Source organism: Schistocerca serialis, chromosome 5, assembly GCF_023864345.2.
Source record: "Schistocerca serialis cubense isolate TAMUIC-IGC-003099 chromosome 5, iqSchSeri2.2, whole genome shotgun sequence".
NCBI classification, from domain to species: Eukaryota; Metazoa; Arthropoda; class Insecta; order Orthoptera; family Acrididae; genus Schistocerca; species Schistocerca serialis.
The window spans coordinates 749,608,344-749,629,339 of record NC_064642.1 but is presented as its reverse complement, the minus strand read 5'-3'; the positions used below and the strand labels follow the sequence as shown (position 1 = coordinate 749,629,339).

The 20,996-nt window shown below is 39.3% G+C and overlaps 1 protein-coding gene across 1 annotated transcript in view; it reads right to left on the bottom strand.

The window, feature by feature from the left end:
• LOC126480802 (transcription initiation factor TFIID subunit 1) overlaps nucleotides 1–2,081 on the bottom strand; it is a 241,206-nt gene extending 239,125 nt beyond the window's left edge. The window contains exon 1 of the mRNA XM_050104121.1: nucleotides 1,652–2,081. Within this exon, the coding sequence (XP_049960078.1) occupies nucleotides 1,652–1,952 (301 nt within the window). The 5' untranslated portion in view covers nucleotides 1,953–2,081. The remainder of the gene's footprint in view (nucleotides 1–1,651) is intronic.
• Between the last annotated feature and the right edge of the window lie 18,915 nt (nucleotides 2,082–20,996).

The following is a 20,996-nucleotide window of genomic DNA, read 5'->3' as shown; positions in this document are numbered from 1 at the left end:
GTATGGTAGGCCGGCTGTGTTTTAATTCATGGGTTGAATATGAGGTATTTGGGTTTTTGAATTGGTGGGGTTTTGTTTCTACTTTTCAGAGTTGTAGCTGTTGATTTTTTGGTGTCATTAGTGTGTTTGACCTATGTAGGTCAAGGAAACTGTCCAATTCCACATTTCAGAGATGTAGGTGTTCGTTTTTTTTCTGTCATCAACTGCGGTTGAGGTATATAGGTCAAGAGAAATGTGCAACTCCACTTATTTGAGTTGCAGGTGATGGCTTTCTGGTATCGATAGTTGCGGTTGGGCTATATATGTCATGGAAAATGTCCGATTCCTGTGGTGTTATAGGTCCGATTACACCTTTCAGAGATGTAGGTGTTGGTTTTTTGGTATCGATTGCTTTGGTTCAGCTGTACAGCTCAGTGGAAATGTGCGATTCCACTTTTCGGGGTTGTGTTGGTCTTTTGGTATCAACAGTTACGGATGAGCTATGTACGTCAAGGGAAATGTCCGATTCCTGCAGTTTTGTTGGTGTAGTGGACTGTCATAATTTAAATTTTTTTATATTACTTGTTTTAGGATGGTGGGGTGATCTTTTATTGTATATTTAGTGTGTCCCCGACCTAAACCACTAATTTTGCGCGGTTGTCCCATTAGTTTCATTTTATTTTTGGGAGTGTGATGTTATTGTGTCATTTTTATTTATGTTCGTGTTTGTTGGCGTGTGTATATAGGGACGTCATTGTCACCATATTGTGCACACTGGAACTATCCGTTTATGTCAAAGCAGACTGGTGGAATCGGACGCTTTTGTAATGCCGGAAATTGTGAAAGAATTTCACTACCTTTGGAGATGCCACAACAACATATCTGGTTACCTATATTATAAAATATTCTTACAGTTTACTTTGATGAATATGTATCCCTACTTCATTTACTTTTTCTACACAACCGATATTTCACAAACTAATATCACTTGAAACATAGTGCACTGTACAAGTATTTTTCTCATGTAGATTTCCAAATTAACGAAGGTACTACTACAGCCAACTGAAACAAGACTCGAGATCAGTGGTGCTGCCTATACACGATGGCCCACAATAAGACACTATCTGATGACAAAGATCTTTCCTGTGATGAAGTTCAGGTATGTATTTGTAGCCCATCTGCTTGAAGTCAAAACCAAACTCATTGCTTCATAAGCAAGTCTGAGCCAGCAGTTTTTTGACAGAAAATTAGAAGCTTTGGTAAGCCTGTATAAAAGGAATCTAAGGCGTAAAAAAAGGGAATTAACTACTGTTTTTACGAAAGAAATACCGGTATCTCACAGAACAAAGAAGAGACTCAGTGAAAAATTAGTCCTAATTGTGGTTGTGGTGGGTTGGAAAACCATTAAGAACTGTACAAACACAAAGATGTTCTACGAAACTGCAGTTACGATCAAGTGGCTTACTGACTATTCTGAGAGTTGTACAGCACAATTTTTGCTAAACAACCGAAGGCTACACTAAAAGCACACAAAAATAATGAAAGTGGGTTGTCAACAATAAGTCTCCTAGTAGCACTGAGTAAAGACACCGAATCTAGAAACAAATGCACAGTAAACACAAACAAGTACTACACCTAACGTATAGACATCGCGTTAGTAAACACAACTTACTTTCGTCGTTTGTTGACTGTGTGTCGTTGAGAGAACGTTGGGATTCTGCAGAGCAGTGTTCTTGGCTCCTTAACTCACTCTCATTATCCGAATCACTGTCGCTCTTTCCCACTTCTTGATCTATGCCAATCAATTCCCTCACGAAAGAGCTGAAACCCAATCTTGATAGCGATGCCAAATGCCGTTTTGATTCATTGTCGAGAACGTCATTTTCGAGCTGTCCAGATTCGTCGATATTCCCAAATAAAAATCCAGTAAGATGCATTTCCGGATCTGACTTGTCGTCGTCGCTGTCACCCATTGTCACTTGGTTGATTACACGAGCTTCTTTTCAAATAAACGATTATATTGTAGGTATAGGTTTACAGTTTTCAGAAGAATCGTCATTAAAACAATCGTCTACCTCCTGTACACAAATCTTCCTTACGACACAAACACAGGCTCACAAGCCACAGATGCACTCAGTGCGCCGACAATTATTTACAATCTACACAATACCAGCGTTGTTATTGGAAACATGGCAATGACAGTGATCTCTGGTGGCGTTCTGCTGCTTTGGGATCGCAGCTCTTGCGCATTCTGGTGGCAGACTGCGAAAGCGTATGCCACTATGCCTCATTAGACGTTTACACTGGGACAACAGCCTGCAACATCAGGGCACGCTACATAAATGTTGCGCGCGTCTTCTAGGGAGCGTCCTACAAAAGGCAACATTTGGGGCGTATGTTACCTGCGCAGGTAATTTACACCAAAACAGCAGAATTTTTGCCACACGGAGTTTTCTTGCAGGAGAAAGAGTAATCATGTTATTGCAGCGGCGGCTTATTTCGTCATTGCACGTGCAGCTAGCAACAGAAACGAAAGGAAACGATCGTGGAAGAGGAGAATATATAAGGAAGTTCCACGGACTAATAAATGGAGATCTAGCAGCATATGATGGTGACCTATTTAGCGACTGTACGAGACTGTCCAATGAAGAGTTTAATTACTGCAGTTAACTGCATCTCTTATTGTAAAGAAAGCTATCAATTTTGAAGACAGTCACCCTGTTCACATGAGGCTCCCAAAACTTGATTTCGTAAAACGATTTCCCATTACCGCTTCTGGGTGGTCATGTAAACACTTCAAAATCGATTCTGGAAATCCTGGTGGCCGGTTTCTCAATTCCACGATCGATTTTCACTCCCCAAGTAAACTCAACCGGTTTCGAAACGTGCATGGGCTGACAGATTTCGGCTAATATGGAGTGGGCTTTTCGATGCTGAAGGGTAAGTAGAAATATTGGACTGAAGTTGTTTATACCTCGTCTAAGTGAAGATAAATATCGATCCTGCTGACTAAATTATAAACTGTATCAGCTGTTTTTTGGCGCCATATTTAACTGGGCTAGAAAATCCGCTTCGGAAGTCAGACTGTAACATGTAAACATGAAAGAGAAAGATGGCTTCCGAAATTCGATTTTCGTCTTTCGGAATATATGTCACATGTAAACACACCGCGTATTTCACCAAGAATTCGGTTGGCTATTGCATTATGTTTTCCACCCACAGGAAACTCGTACGAGTACAAAGTATCATATTTGCTATCACCTTCATAGTACGAAAAGTATGTGAACCTATTTCATTGGTGCTGAAGAATTATATAAAGGTAAGCAAGCAATTTGCAATGGTAGCTTTTTATATCGTTTGTTAATATCATATGTAGAAAATTTCTAAGCTAAAATAAAATAATCCTTACATAACATCCATTTTCGTCTGCAAAAATTGTTCTTTAAATTCCAAATATTGTTGGATCTCTTCTGTGATTGCTGGTATTTCGATGAACTCATTTGTCTCGTCCACATAAACCATTTCACAGGTAGTGGTACCTTCTGAAGGAAGGTTTAATTGAACGATTGATCCGTTGCTGGTAGATTGTTTTTCACATTGCACCAACACTGCTTTGAGCACCACATTTGTGAAAATGTACTTGGCATAAATTTGAGCTGTTGAGGAGAGTTTCCTTAGATAGTTTCGAATATGTTCGCCATACATACTCCACATGTCTTTAGCGGCAGCACTTTTCAATATATTATAGGTTTCTTCAGCTCGAGAGTTACTCTTGATTTGGTCAGCTATCTTTTTGTTATTGTTGTTTTTAATGTTTTCTCCCGCAATGTACTTGGATGAAAAACCATGACAGTGTGAATTATTTGCTTTTAAATCTTCATTAGAGTGGATGAATGATAGCAGTACATTGATTTCTGTTAAAATCTATTGTTACTAGTACATGTTACTAACTTACAAAGACATTTGAGTAACTACTGTTGAAGTTTTATCATTTGCGAGGAAAAATGCCTTAGCCACAAAGGCTACAAAGGGTACTCAGTTGCAAGAAGCAACACCATTCCCAGCAGAAATATATAGGCTGTACCCATTCCGTGAATAGACGTAATGAAGTTGAGTAGCAATACTAATTCAGCCAAAAGCTGCTAACGTGGAGTTCGCCACTAAAAGGGAGAAAGTACGAAAAACAGATGTGAACTAAAATAAAGCAGACTAGAAACAATAGAATTATAATGCACTTAAATCGAGCATGTCACACACCGATTCACAGGTAGGAACAAATGTACACAGAATACAAAGCGACAAAGCCAACTCCTATTTTATATGAAACAAAAGCAAAATGTATTTATGTAGTTCACCTAATATTACAGATGTTACAGATGCATGGAAAAATAAAGCATAATATGAACAACATATTTACAATGCAATTCCAAGAATACAATACACACAAGAAAACGTAGTCATGAGCACAATGTAATGAAACCAGCTTTTGTGTCCTATCACGTCAGATCAGTTTTACTTTTGGGCATATGCTAAGGCGCAATTATTGACACTTCTTAACGGCCACACAGTCGAAATTGCGATGTTGAGTTTTACAAACAAATAATTTTACAGTCAAAAGGTTATTTGATATTGCACACATGAAGTGTAATATTACATGGCTGTAGAAACGTGGGCTCAGAATGAGCATGGTAGTTTGTAAATATTGTATGTAGTGAGTTAAGAACTCAGTACCAGTTTCTTCAAATATGGGTGTTGTACAGTAACAACCTGAGGCTATTTATTAGTTTTGCCTGTATATACCACTTGTAAAAGAGGTGTTTATTTTTTCTTCAAAATGAGGAACTTTCAAACGGTTTCACACATGTAACTAATGTGGTGCCACATCTTTTGGCTTTCTGAAGTGGCAACATGAGCTACCGTTCACACAGGACGCCACAAAGTCTCCATGTAGTCTGTTTGTAAACTTAAGAGCGAGAAACGCTTTGGTGGGGGAAGTGGCCCTTTCTGGAACAACCCTGCAACTGGTATATAGGGGCGCCCAAAATAGTTGCCCGTCTAGAGATGTGGATCGGCGTGCAATGATATACGTCATTTCTGTTCATGGGATCTTAGTTGTCAGTCAGTCACTTTGTATACTTACTGATATACTTTGGTATCTGGAAGGGATGGATAATCGCCCTGCATTGCAAAAACATGTGCAGAATACGAAGAAGAGAAGGTATTTCCGGAGTAATGAGCGTTCTATCGTCTCTAAAGTTATTACAGCGTGTGTTAAAGAGGCGACACAGAACGAACTGTTGGTTAATGTTACCAGTCCCAGTGAATGGGCTGCAATTTATGAAAATGTCAGCCTCGCTGCAGTAGGATGCATAAGGTAGGAATGAGAAACTAAACCACGTGGTTTATTGGAATCACCACCGAGGAAAACTAGTAATTTTGGGAGGAAACCCATCGTTAGAGACAGTTTCACAAAATCAGTCATTCAACAAACGTTGGAGGACATTTACATAAACCAAAAAATAGTTCTGTCGTTACGGAAATTACTTACTGCTATGAAACAAAAAATCCATTTTCCTTGGAAGAAAGATGTTTTACCCAAGACACTGGTGTGACGTGATATTTATCGGGAAAAGACGTGTAACTAAACGGAAGATTCTGGTAGAGAGAACAGTTATAATTGACTGGTGATATAAGTACCTGATCCAAGTAAGGAAATTAAGGGAACCAGTTAGAAAATTCCTTTATATTGACGAAATTTGGATGGACAATAACATTACTTATAGAAAATGTTGGCACGGTCCTAGTGCTGATGGCAGTATAGACAATGTTAGCAGAAGCAATAGGATGATAGTGGTCAATATCAGGTCAAAAGATGGGTTTTTACCCAACACACAGTTGATTTATAAAGCAGGAGACTACAGTGGTAAAATGAACTGTGAACATTTTTCAAATTGTATATTGACTAAAGTGACTTCGAATCCGCCACCAACTGTGTTATTGTTATGGACAATGCTTCATATCACAACAAGGAGCATAACAAAGCTCCAACCATGTCCTTGAATAAAAGGAAAATGACTGAATGGTAATTAAAAAGTAAGGTGGAATTATTTGATTTATTTAAACAACATAAGCCAGAAGACAAAGTATTTGAAATTAACAAAATACTTGAAGCTGTTGGACACACTGACTCACCATATTGAAACTTCCATCATACAACTGTGACTTAAATCCAATTGAAATGGCATGGGCAAAACTCAAAAATTTCGTCAGAGAAAGAAATATTCTTGGGGATATTTGCATGGCGAAGTTACCACAATCGGTGAAAGAAAGTATGGTACGTAGCAATTTTCTGATATACAAACACTTATCCCAATTGTTACAGGTTTCGAAACGATAACACAAGATGGCTGGAGCCAGTGATCTCTATACTAACTGGATGGCGAACTTCGGCTGTCACAGCGTGCCGTCGTCTGTTAGCGCCGCCATATTGCAGTTAGGCAAGAAACTTTATGCGATATTTTAGTTAGAAAGGCGGCACTCGTTTTCGTTCGGAAGTATCTACATTCTTGACGATAATAAAACTAACTAGATTAACATTAAAGCAACGAACTACCAATTTCGTTTTACGCTCATGAACACGAAAGACTACTGTAATATCGTAAATATAAAGTACCTAAAAAAGAAACAATATTTTTACCAGGCATAAGGAACAGTTTTACTCACATATGTAATGCACTTATCAGTGGCGACATCATCTTTGGCGTCGGCAAAAAACGTAATGGGGTTTATTTAAACGTGAATTTGGATATCTACAACAATATGCTAATTATTGTCAGGCACCATATGAAATAACCAAAATTACGTGTGACACTGAAACGAAAATTGTTCTCTTTTTTACTGAACTAATTCACATGTACCAACGTGGAAATTGCGATAAAATCAGTTAGTTTAAAGTGCATATTTAACTGAGAACTAACGTATATAAACAGTTCAGCCAATCTGGGTAACTTTGCACCACTTTTCTCCGTCTTTTTGAAAGTATTGCACACACAATCTACATCACAACAGACACCAAAATTTCACCCCCATTGCTAAGGTGTGTTTGGCAATGATGAAGTATGTACTAGAGACGCTCTCTTGGAGTAAAATTTCAATTTTAATACTGGTACAAAATTACTCAGTCATTCTGGGTAACTTTAATCTTAAAAAACACAGTATTTTCCTCATATCTAATGTTCTGAATAAATTTACATCCCAACAAAAGGAAGTCAGTTATTAATAAGAAGTGAAAACAGTGTTACTTTTGAATGCAATACGGGAACAGCAGTGATCAATGTCTTATAAATATTTACTATTAAAAACAGTCTTGATCACAGTCGTGATCAAAACCGTTTTTAATAGTAAATGTTTAGAAAACAGTGTTAATTCAGTTTCCAGATTTACTTTGAAGTATCAAGATATTTGTATCAACCTGACTTTGTTCAACTTAAATCACTGTCAGAAGCTCACTTCACAATCAAAGCAATTAAAGAAAAATCACAAGCCTAAGAGCTTTTAGGGAGGTGGGAAGACATTTGAATGTGTTGTGTACATAGTTCCGCGTAGTCAGCGCGTACACAACTTTCCCACTAGAGCGCGCCCTGCTAAGCACAACAGTGCAGGCGACGCACTCGACCGTCTTCGCACTACGAGATGGCACTGTCTTAGACACGGATCAAATTCTGCTTCCGCCGATCCGTGTATTAATATGTCACGCAGCCAATGAGATTGCTGCTAACATAGAACCTTTTCTCCTTGCGGATCACACTTGCGCAGTGATACCTGAACGCTCAAGGTATTATAACGAGTGTACAGACCTCCGATTAGTCAGTCTGCATTAGTCTGTACCAGTCTATAGTCAAGTTTTAGTCTGCGCCTAATAAGATTATCATATTCCTGTACATAGCCATGAAGATAAATGTATAGACACTTTTGTCAAGTATCAGAGATATGTGAGAATAAGATTAACATACCAAGACCAAAGGAACTTCAGATATCAATTGCAAATAGCATTCAGAACCGAGTTAAGTTATTTTTATGCTTGTTATTATTTTAATAAATGTATGTGAAAATTAATCAAGTTCTGTTTAAAGTTGGTCACCGTCAATCCGCTACTCTAAGCATGCAAGTGGCATTTGTATCGTCTGACCTAACGGCAGAAGATAAACACGCCACGATAAGACCATGAGACATATTGCTGACACTCGCCTACTTCGTTAGAGCGACAAGTCATATAATTTGATGGTGTGTGTACTGAAGGTCTTACAGTACGCACACCACAGAATGAAACACAGAAGTAATAAAAACGTTACATTTTGTACAAAATTAATACAAACAGGTGGAACACCAGCCATTTGAAACAAGAATAGCAATTGGTACAAAGATACTATGATTAGTTAAAATTTACCCTGATTGTAATGTTCCAAGGAACACCTTCATACGTCTATGTACTTTATTATCATTTGTAAAATGATGAATACTGTAAACATTAAGCATGAGCAAGGGTATTGAAATGAGAACACAAAAACACATTGAAACTCGAAATTTATTTTTGTCATTTCCATACATTTTTAACCACTGCTGCAATGTTACAGGCACAACACTACACATTACTGGATAAAATAATCTTACTGAGGTTTTGTCTTACACTAGTTGTATTGTGACCTATTTTCGCAAGTGAAAACCTTTTCCTATATGTTTTCAGCCGCACCTGAATGTACCTTGATGCAATCTTACATACAAGCTGTGTCTCATGCAAATCTTCAATTCTGCATTCATTATGGAAGTCATGGTCAAGTTTAGGGAATGAATAGTTCACAAAGAACACACATGACAATCTTACTAATTAAATGCTTTTGCCTCATGTCACCATTGACAACAAACATTTGAAACAATTTTCCTGAGAGCTCCACCACAGAGTATACAGCATTACTTGTTTCAGTAAGCTTGCCTCGGCTTATAAATTTTGTGAATGAGCTCTTTTCTGCAGTACTAAGAAGTGCATATGTTGCATCATTACAAACAATGGGTGGCCTAAGAATGTAGAGGCAACTTTACATGTAACTTGTTTTGAAATTGTGAGGGCAACATACCCCGCAATATAGTACAAAATGTTCTGCTTGTATGTGGAAAACAGATTACCCTCTTCAATAAGTGAGCACAATTTTTCTACTTCGTCTACAAACATACAAGAATCATCTACAAGAGAACACTTTTGTGATCGGAAATCATACAGTCCTACAGGTATCACTGAACACATGTTAAAATTTGTACAGTTTCCCCCAACAGTGCTAACATTAGTGCCTAAAAGCAACTTGCGCATAGCATAGTTCAACTGATATGATTTTGGGTTGTTATTCCAACCCCCTCTAGATCTCACACATGAAAAGAAGAATTCAATATGATCTTGGGAAAACTTATATGTGAATAAATATTGGAGAGGAGAATTTTCCCTAGTCATTATTTCCAGTGCAATGGCTTTAATCGAATGCAAGTTCAAAATTATGCCAAAAACAAAAGTATTTCTTGGGTGCCGCATGAGAGAAACACTATTTACTTTTAAACTTTTTATAAAAGATTGTGACTCATGAAAAATATTAAGCCAATATGCCTGATTACTGAGTTTCAGGCTGGCTTTATATCCTGAAGCTGGAGTTAAAGACATCAAAAATTCTGTCTATAAATCTCAAAAACTCCACTGTTGCCTCACTACCACGGAATCTGGGATTGCCAGCTCTTCTCAAAAAATCTATAGTATCTGCAACACTAGAACTGAGTGTTTGAACTGCTAAGCTGACATTCATCTTTTTATTAACATAGTTAATATGCTGTCCTGACAACTTGTTAGCAAATGTCATGCCTTCCTCAATTTGCAACTCACTTAGTTCTTTTAAGTACTGCCACTTAATATGGCCATTTGTAGACTCTATAGCACCCACTTCTGCTAATGCATTTCGAGCACGTTTCACTAAATGACACATATGTAAAACACAGCAAACATTGTGGTTTGAAACTGGGTGAAGGAACTGAGAAGAAAAAAACGTTTTGATGAAAATTAATAGTGCATTGCAATGAACGATGAGTTCTTATATTTGTGCTTGTGCCATCACAAGTGACTGCCCAAATTCTGATGCCTGAATTGCTTAGCCTCTCCAGAGGAGAGTTTATTAACTTCGCCTGCACACTACTATCAAAGCCATTCACTACAAAATACGCTACAGGACACTTAAATTTACCTTTTATGGACAGAAGCATAAAAACTAATGCCTCTGAAGCTTCTTTCACTTCTTTTGATTGTTCAACTTCTCCTCCAAAATCTACAAAACCTGTATACCTCTTAGTTTCCTGGTCCCACACTAGCTGTTTTCTAATTGCCATACTGTCTATTATGAGGCTAGCATCTTTAAATGCAGTCCTCACTTGATTCAAAGTATCTGAACACATCACTTAAAAAGCCAGGATCACAATTCACAGTCCCTGCCCAATGAGAAATTAGTGATTTGTGAGGCAGAGGCATTAATGTCTGTAAATATTCATATGCCTTAGGAGAGTAAAAATACATTGTCATTGCAAACATTTTAATGTCTGTTTTGTACCTGTTTCCCTTGGATGACACACTATTATTCAACAAATTGCACACTAATTCCACCTGAGTCCCTGTTTGTTGATTCAGGTATTCATTCAGCTTCTCTGTTAGATGACCCTTCTTTTTCAGAGCACTTATGATGTCTTTCATTGAATAGTTTTTCTTCTCTCTTCTCCTAATTTTTTCCTGCAGTTTCTTGATTTTTCTTCTCAGTGTCTCCATAACATCTAGAAAAAAACTGCATGTGTCAGTGGCCTTGTCAATCATTTCTATTTGTGTTTGAGGTCCACATTCCTTTGATGTTTCACAACTCTGAGAAAACTGAAACAAGAATAGAATACAAGTAGTACAGGCATGAAACAAAGTTTGGCAAGTACATATGAGAAAACATGTTTGTTTGAAAACTGAAACAATGTTTATGTGAAGTGACTAACCTGTTCAATATAATCATGAGTTTCTGCAGTAGGCTGTTCAGTTGTTATACTAATCTGTCGCCTTGGTTGCTTTTCCTTGGGCATTAAATGCGTCGGAAACGCAAACTGTGATGGTACTGCATCAGGCTTGAGATGCCTTCTCGAGGTAATCTTCTCGAAATAATCTTCTTCCAAGAAGTGATCTCCACACAAAAAACTATCCCTTGTAGGCGTGAAACCTTTGCGTTTAGTGGCAATGACCCACTGTTTCAGCAAATCGCCTTTTTGCAGAGAAAATCTGTCCAAAACAGAAGACACATTGTATCATGCAAGGCAATGACCAAGATATTTACGAGGTTGTTGTCATTTCTTGACATTCAATTATTACCTGTGGAAAGTTAAATTAGTTTCCTTGTTCCACCGGTTCGTATAGTTGTATGCAGAGCACGAAATAACCATTTTACACTTACAACATACACTTCATTAACACCAGGAGAAACCTTTTGGGTAACTAAAAAATGGCGGACGATATAAACAAACACTCCTGAGATGGCACGGATAAGCGCTATGCTCAAAGACAGAAGATATACATCCAGTTAGTATGGAGATCACTGGCTGGAGCACATACTGCCTCCATGTACAGCAACTTCAAAGAGAGTATTGGGTTAATGATGGGTATATTGAAGACATACTAGACGGTATAGTTATTAATTTAGAAAGTGACAACGGCGACGTGTAATGGCAGTTACATTGTTGATGATGACCTCTAAAATACGGTGCACATAAACAGGAAATGAATGTTTAAAAAAAAATACTTTATGCATGCTTTCAAGCCTGACTATGTTCATTCACTATAAAGTTTCTTTTGGTAGAAATGTACTACATGGTGGTAAAAGTGTTAAGCAGTTTTCCAAGATAAATACAGTCAAATGTGGTCCAAAGCAATAATTACCTTCGTCATTAGTTGTACAATTATCAGTAATAATTTAAGAACATTGTGGTAAAATTAATTAATTTTTCGTTGACAGAATGTGATTCAATCATGTAAAACCCTTGATGCTCATGGAACAGCAGCATTTGAATGATTCTCTGTCAAAGTTACTGTTCACCTGATTTTAAGATGTATTGCTTAAAACATGTACCCAATAGTTATCCTAAACGCTGTTGAAATTTCCTTCATAACATGTACACCTATTCTGAACTTCTATGTAAAAAGCTTGACATATGAGATGCATCACGCATTAATTTTTATTTTTTGGAAAGAACTTTATTTGTTAATCTGCAGCAGTGTTATCCCCTTGAAAATATTCCCCATAACAAACTATACACTTGCCAATGCTTTTTCCAATTCCCGAAACACTTTAGGAACTGTTTCTTTAGGGTAGTTTATAGGTGTCTTAACAATGCATTTTTAATTTCATCATGCTTGTACAACCACTGTCCTTTAAGGCCTGCATTGAACTGTTTGTTACACTTGTGTGCCCTTGTTTACTCATAGCAAACTCACCAAAAGCAATATTTAACATTTCTAAAAATTTGATACACTTTATTCCATTTTTAAACAAAAATTTATTATGGATTCTTTAATCTGTTTATATTCAAAACAAATAATCGTTGATACAACCAAAACACATGTAACCTTTTTGACAGCTGACAACAGAGTAAATACCCAATATGCATAACATTGTGCAGATACTTTTCAAACATGTTTATGAAGACTGTCAAAAAAAAGTAGTGGAAATCGGACTAATACAAAAAACGCGAAATTATAAATTTCTCCTTACTTTTCAAACACTCTTCGTGTTGCAAGAATTGTTGCGTTTTAATTCAGTCCTCAAAGAAAACTTCTAGCTTTTTGTAGAAACACAAAGTAACAATAAGCCTTAAATTGTCCGGATTCGTTGCCCTGTACAGGGTTCGTTTTACGAACAGCAGTAGAGGACTACACATTAAAATGAACAGGCGTTCTGTTCTACAATGAAGAGCCAAAGATACTGGTACAGGCATGTGTATTCAAATACAGAGACGTGTAAACAGGGGAATGCAGCGCTGCAGCTGGCAACGCCTATATAAGACAACAAGTGCCTGGCGCAGTTGTTAGATTGGCTCCTGCTGCTACAGTCGCGGGTTATCAATATTTAAGTGAGTTTGAACGTGGTAGTACAGTCGGCGCACGAGCGATGAGACACACCATCTACAAGGTAGCGATGAAGTGAGGATTTTCCCATATGACCATTCCACGATTGTACCGTGAATATCAGGAATCTGGTAAAAAAGCGAATCTCCAACATCCCTACCGCCAGAAAAAGATCCTCCAAAGATGGAACCAACAACATCTGAAGTGCATCGCCCAATGTAACAGAAGTGCAACCCTTCCACAAATTGCTGCAGATTTCAATGATGGGTCATCAACAAGTATCAGCTTGCGAACTACTGAACGGAACATAATTGATATGGGCTTTTGGAGCCGATGGCCCACTTATGTACCATTGATGACTGCATGACACAAAGCTTTATGCCTTACCTGGGCCCGTCAACACCGACATTGGACTGTTGATGACTTGAAACATGTTACCTGGTTGGACGAGTCTCGTTTCAAATTGTATCAAGCGGATGGACGTGTATGGGTATGGAGACAACCTCATGAATCCATGGAACCCTCATGTCAGCAGAGGACTGTTCAAGCTGGTGGCGGCTCTGTAATGGTGTGGGGCGTGTGCAGTTGGAGTAATATTGGACCCCTGAGATGTCTAGATACGACTCTGACAGGTGACATGTACCTGAGTATCCTGTCTGATCACCTGCATCCATTCATGTCCATTGTGCATTCTGGCGCAAGAATCTTGTTTGTTGTGCAAAACACTCCCCTCAAGTGAAACAATTGATCACCTATATTCAAAGAAAGTTATGCATACTTTATAATTCATGATACATAACTAATTATTTTTTACTAGGAAGCTGTCTATATCATTTGTTTCTGCCGACATCTCAACATCTGGCGAAAATGCGACAAATTGTAGTATGTGTAGCCACTGCTTTATTATGGTGATGACGTTCAGTGTATGACACAACTCATTCCCATGCTTTCAGCATTTCTCTTATTGTGCAAGAATATTGTTGCTTTGCTGTTACTGCCTCCTCCTCCTCCACCTCCTCTGAAGAATTTCTCTCCGCATCTTCCTGCTGTGGAACACACTACAACGCCATAAGCTCCTTGGTAGTCATTTCTTGGCTGTGATCTTCCACAAAATTATCAATATCATTGTTATCCACTTTTAGTGCCATGCTCTTGGCCAATGACACAGTCTTGTTGACTGCAGGCTCTACAGATACTGGCTCAAATGCCTCAGTCACATTTGACAACGCACCCTTGCCAAAGCTTCTTCCAAGCAGAAGTGAGAGTTCTCTTGGTAACCTCTTCTCATACCCTTTCGATCATCTTGATGTAGGCAGTGATGCTGAACTAATGTTTCCAAAATTCTCTGAGAGTGAGACTGATAGCTTCAGTCAACTCAAACCAATGCTTGAAGAGTGTCTCAGTGTAGAGTTTCTTAAAGTTAGAAATAATCTGCTGGTCTATAGGATGGAGTAACTGAGTGGTGTTAGGAGGCAGAAATTGGCCCGATGAACTGAAATTCTTCAAGGAAGTGGTCTTGTAGGCTTCAAGAATGGGTAGGAGCGTTGTCCATAACAAACAAGACATGCAGTGACAGAGTCATCTCAAGTAAATGTTTTTTCACTTAAGGAGCAAACTCTTCATTGATCCCTTTATTAAAACTTCCTGCCTGAATTTCCATGGTCCATATATAAAACTTCTTCTCCTTCCTGACCTTTCATTGCCTACTGCGGGCAACATCTTCTGAGGTGAGTCAGCGACTGGCTGCTAGGAGCTGGTGGTCCCGCTTGTATAGAACGCTTAGATGGCGCCACCACTCATCACGTGCTTTCGACTTTAAAACGATCTCTGGCTAGTGCCATCTCTCTCGATTACAGGTAATCGATTGTCACTTCGTTGGTACAAAGTTGACCGCCATATCTTGTCTAGTTTTAATCCTTCTTCTTTTCTATTAAAATTATTTCCGTGCTTGTAGATCTCTATAGCTTCTCTAAAGTTGCAGGTATAATAATGTGAGGTCCTAGCTATCACGTTTGTCTCACTAAATTTTATTTCGTGATCACCGTCTTTGAAAACGTGTTCCGCTACAGCTGATTTGTCAATCTGTCCCAATCTACAGTTTCTTTTGTGTTCCGCTAGGCGGGTATAAACACTTCTTTTAGTTGTTCCAATATAAACCATGCCACAGCTACACGGAATTTTATACACACCTGGGGTAGCTAAGGGGTGTCGTGCGTCTTTCACCGACCTTAAACTTTCACTAATTTTCTTGGTAGGTCGAAAGATTGTCTCCACTTGAAACTTGGCCAAAACTTTCCCAGTATGGTCCATGATGTTGTGAATAAATGGAAGAAATACTTTTCCAGCCGACGGTTGTTGTTGTCGTGTATTTTCGGACACTTTTCTTCTAGGGTGGAGTGCTTGATCTATTTCCTTGTCAGTGTACCCATTTCTCTTGAAAGCTGTTCGCAAATGGCTTAATTCATCTTGCAAGTAAATTGGCTCACAGATGTTATTAGCTCTGTCCACTAAAGTTTTTATGACTCCTCTCTTCGGCCTAGGATGATGATTCGAATCGTTATGTAGGTAACAATCGGTGTGTGTGTCTTTCCTATATACCTTGTGCCCTAAAGTCCCATCTGCCCCTTTAATAACCAATACATCCAAAAAATTTAGTTGTCCATTACTCTCTTTCTGCATGCTGAATTGAATTTTTGGATTGAAACTGTTTATGTGCACCAAAAAATCACTCAGTTCCTCTTCATCATGATTCTATGTCACAAAGGTGTCATCCACATATGATACCATTTCAAAGGGCTTTTTTTGGCCTACTGCAGCACCTGTTGTTCGAAAAACTCCATAAATAGATTAGCAATAGCAGGGCTTAGAGGGCTACTAATGGCCATGCCATCAATTTGTTCATAAAACTCGTTGTTATATTGAAAATAAGTCGAGGATAGACAATGTCAAAACAAAGCTATTATATCAGTAGGAAACATATCAGCTATGTAAGAAAGAGCTTTGTCAACAGGGACCATGGTGAACAGGGATACTATATCGAAACTGACAAGGGTGTCACTTGGACTAATTGTGATCTGCCTCAGTTTTTCGATAAAATGCATGTAATTTTTAATATGAGTGTTAGTTTTACCTATATACGGTTGCAACAAAGAAGCAAGATATCTAGCCAGCTCTTGAGTAGGAGCCCCAATGATACTTACTATTGGTCTCAATGGGACATTGGGCTTGTGTATCTTAGGTAACCCATACAGTCTAGGAGGGTAGCTTCAGTTTTGCAAAGGTATTTTTTATCTTCTGTAGGAATGGAAGAGCTTTTTTATTAATCGCTGGGTAGCACTTAACACTTTCGTTGTAGGGTCCTTTTTTAGTTTTTCATAGGTGGTAAGATCCAAGAGGTCACTGATTTTTCTATGATAATCCTCACTCTTCAGCACGACAGTAGCATTTCCCTTATCAGCAGTAAGTATAATAATATTCCTGTCCACATTAATCTCCCATAACGCCTTCCTTTCTCCTAGGGATGAATTACTGCTGGGTGGCTTGGCTTTACGTAATATCCTGGGTGTTTCCATCCTGATTTTATTGGCAGAATGCGGTGATAACAGACGAATCCCTGCTTCTGTATTGGCAACAATATCTTCCATGGGAACCTGTGATGGAGTGATAGCAAAATTTCCTCCTTTCGAGAGAACAGAGACTTCTTCCTTGGATAGTTCTTTCATGGACAAGTTGATAACTGTATAGGAATTGTCTGCAATCAATGTTTCCGGTTTTTGTAAATGCTCAAACTTCTTCTTGTGCCTATTAGAAGACACTTCTGAGCTAAGTTCCATAGATCTAAATGTTAATCTATCCACCTTATCCCAATCACCCAACCGCATAGTATTGCTAATACATAAATGAAGATTTAACAGTTGACTACTAGTTACCGCAAGTCCTCGACGTGTTTGATGGATCCGCTCCCGCAGCATCGCCAATTCCATGCGTAAATAAATACGGTTTGCTTGCTCTGTATGGAACATTCTTCTCGCCTTCAAAAACTTCGGAACTGTCCAGGGTCACGACAACGTAGCAAATAAGTGAGTGAACAAATTTGTTGAGCTTTCTTCTTACGTAGGCTCTCCAGTCGTCGTACCATAATCGACATATCCTCCCTGTAGAGGTGTCTAATCATAACATGTTAGCTTTCACAGGCGGTGTCTTCATTAATTAAAACTTCCGGGCTGAATTGCCGTGAATTTAGTGCGACAAAGGTGACGGCTAGGACCTCACATTATTATACCCGCATGTATAGAGAAGCTATAGAGATCTACAAGCACGGAAATAATTTTAATAGAAAAGAAGGAGGATTAAAACTAGACAAGTGACAATCGATTACCTGTAATCGAGAGAGATGGCACTAGCCAGAGATAGTTTTAAAGTCGAAAGCACGTGATGAGTGCTGGCGCCATCTAAGCGCTCTATACAAGCGGGACCACCAGCTCCTAGCAGCCAGTCGCCGACTCACCTCAGAAGATGTTGTCCGCAGTAGGCAATGAAACGCCAGGAAGGAGAAGAAGTTTTATATATGGACCACTGCAATTCAGCCCGGAAGTTTTAATTAATGAAGACGCCGGCCGTGAAAGCTTACATGCTATGACTTCACTGAGCCAATCACAAAAAAGATCACGTGTCACCCAAGCCTTGTTGTTGAACCTCGACGTCACATTTAAGCTGCTCTTCTGGACTTTACTCTTCTTGAAGGCTCATGGAGTTTATGAGTGGTAAACTAGCAGCGGTTTAATTTTCAGATCGGCACAGAATAACAGTGTGAGATGGTCTCTCGTTGGCTTGTGACTGGGCAATGCATTCTCCTCTGTTGACATCGAGTTACACTTTGGCATCTTCTTCTAGAACAGACTCGTCTCATCACAATCAAAAATCTGTTGCAGCTGATAAACCTTAGAATCTACAAGCATCTTGAAGTTGCTGATGAAGTTCTCTGCAGCCTTCTACATCTACATCTGTATAGATATTTCGCAAGTCACTGTGCAGTGCGTGGCGGAGGGTACACCATACCACTACAAGTCTCTTCCTTTCCAGTTCCACTCGCAAATAGAGCGAGGGAAAAATGACTCTCTATATGTCTCCATAAGAACACTAATTTCTCGTATCTCATCTTCATGGTCCTTACGCCCAATGTAAGAGGGTCGGTCAGAAAGTAATGCCTCCCATTTTTTTTCTACTTAAAGAAATTAAGTTAAGTGAAAAACTTGAATTTGGCGCCATTCCTCAAACCTTCTTCTGCAATCCACTGCAGTAGTAACTTTCTGTGTCAACAGGTGGCAGCACAGCAGAAGTTTGTAAGATGGCCGACATCGATGTTCGTTTGAGACAGCGTTGTGTGATTGAATTCTTGAATGCAGAAGGTGAAACGCCCATACGCATTCATGAAAGACTGAAGAAGGTGTATGGTGTTGTGACAGTGGATGTCAGCACTGTTAGACGATGGGTTCGTCGTTGTAAGGAAGCTGAAGGGCAAACACCGTTGACTGACGAAAAGCGGAGCGGCAGGCCGGTGAGTGCAGTGACTCCACACAACATTCAGCAAGTTGATGACATCATTCGTGGTGACCGTCGGGTGACTGCAGATGAAGTGTGTCGCATTATTTCTCTTAGTAAACGCAGTGTGATCACGATTATTAAACAATTGGGGTACTCAAAAGTTTGTGCACAGTGGGTTCCAAGAATGTTAACCGATCAGAATAAAGAGGCAAGGAAAACAATAGCCTCCCAACACTTGCAGCGCTTCCGTTTGGAGGGAGATGAGTTTCTGAAAAAAATTGTGACCGGGGACGAAACATGGGTGCATTTTTTTGAACCCGAATCAAAGAGGCAGTCAATGGAGTGGCGTCACACAAGCTCGCCGAGGAAGAAAAAATTCAAAACTGTGCGATCGGCAGGGAAAGTTATGGCAACAGTTTTCTGGGATACAGAGGGTGTGATTCTGGTTGATTTTTTGGAGCAGGGATGCACAATAAATTCTGTTCAATACGTCACAACCCTCAACAAACTTAAAGCACGTCTTCAGCGAGTTCGCCCAACAAAATCAATGGCAGATGTTCTTCTTTTGCATGACAATGCAAGACCACACACCAGTCGTCACACCTCTGACGAGATTGTCAAAATTGGATGGGAAGTTTTGCCTCATCCCCCATACAGCCCTGACCTGGCACCATCAGACTTCCATCTGTTCGGGCCACTAAAAGAAGCTCATTGTGGGATTCATTTTGAAGATGAGGAGGCCGTCAAAACATCCGTGCGTCAATGGCTTAGGAAGCAGAGCTGTGATTTTTACCGTGCTGGGATACATGCCCTTGTTCAAAGATGGACCAAAACTGTAGAGATGGGCGGAGATTACATTGAAAAATGACAAAATGATCCTCAATGTTGTGGTTTTCAACCTATGTAATTGCATTTAAATTTCCTGACAATTAAACGTAGAAAAAAAAATAGGAGGCATTACTTTTTGACTGACCCTCGTATGTTGGCGGCAGTAGAATCGTTTGGCAGTCAGTTTCAAATGCCACGTGTAGTTCTAACCTACTGGTAAAAAATCTAGCCGCCCTGTTCCGAATCACTTCAATGTCTTCCTTCAATCCGAGCTGTTACGGATCCCAAACACTCGATCAATACTCAAGAATAGATCGCACCAACGTCCCTCATGCAGTCTCCTTTACAGGTGAACCACTCTTTCCTAAAATATTCCCAAATAAGCGAAGTCAATCGTTAGCCTCCCCTAACACAGTTCCAAAATCCTTTTTCCATCTACTATCGCTTTGCAACGCTACACCCACATATTTAAAATACTTGACTGTGTCAAGTTGGACACTAGCAATACTGTATCCGAACATTACAAGTTTGATATTCCTATTCATCTACATTAACCTACACTTTTCCACATTTAGGGCTAGCTGTCATTCATCACACAAACTGGAAATTTTGTCTAAGTCGTCTTGTACCTCCCTACTGACACCCACTTCCACATCTTACTATACACCACTGCATCATAGCAGATTGCTGCCCACCCTGTTCACCAAATCATTTATATATATAGAGGACAACGGCGGTCCTGTCACATTTCACTGGGGCACTCCTGATGGTATCCTTGTCTATGAACACTTGTCATCGAGGACAACATACTGGGTTCTATTATTTAAGAAGTCATCGCGCTACTCACATGTCTGTGAACTTATTCGACACCGTATGCTTGTACCTTCGTTAACAGCCTGCAATGGGGTACCATGTCAAATGCTTTCCAGAAATCTAGAAATACGCAATCTTCCTGGTGCCCTTTGTCCATAGTTCGCAGTATATCATGTGAGAAGCTGAGATTCATACAGGTGATGTTTTTAAGCCTCAAGAAAGTTTATGATATTCGAACTGAGAATATGTTCAAGGCTTCTGCAGCAAACAAAAGTTAGGATATTGGTCTGTAATCTTGCAGGTCCGTTCTTTTACCAATTTTATATACTGGAGTCACCTGCGCCTTCTTCCTTTCGCTTGGGACTTTTTGTTGGGCGAGAAGTTCACAATAAAAGCGAGCTACGTAATGGGCCAATGCCATAGAGTACTCTTTGGAAAATCGAACTGGGATTGCATCTGAACCTGGTGATTTATTTACTTTCAAATCTTTCAGTTGTTTCTCTACTCCAGGGATGATTATAACTATGTCATCCATACAGGAGTCAGTCCGATGGTCAAAGAATGGTCTGATTCTCCTTTGTGAACGATTTCTTGAACGTGAAATTTAAAACTTCGGGTTTTGTTTTCCCATCTTCTGCTGCCACACCAGAGGGATCAA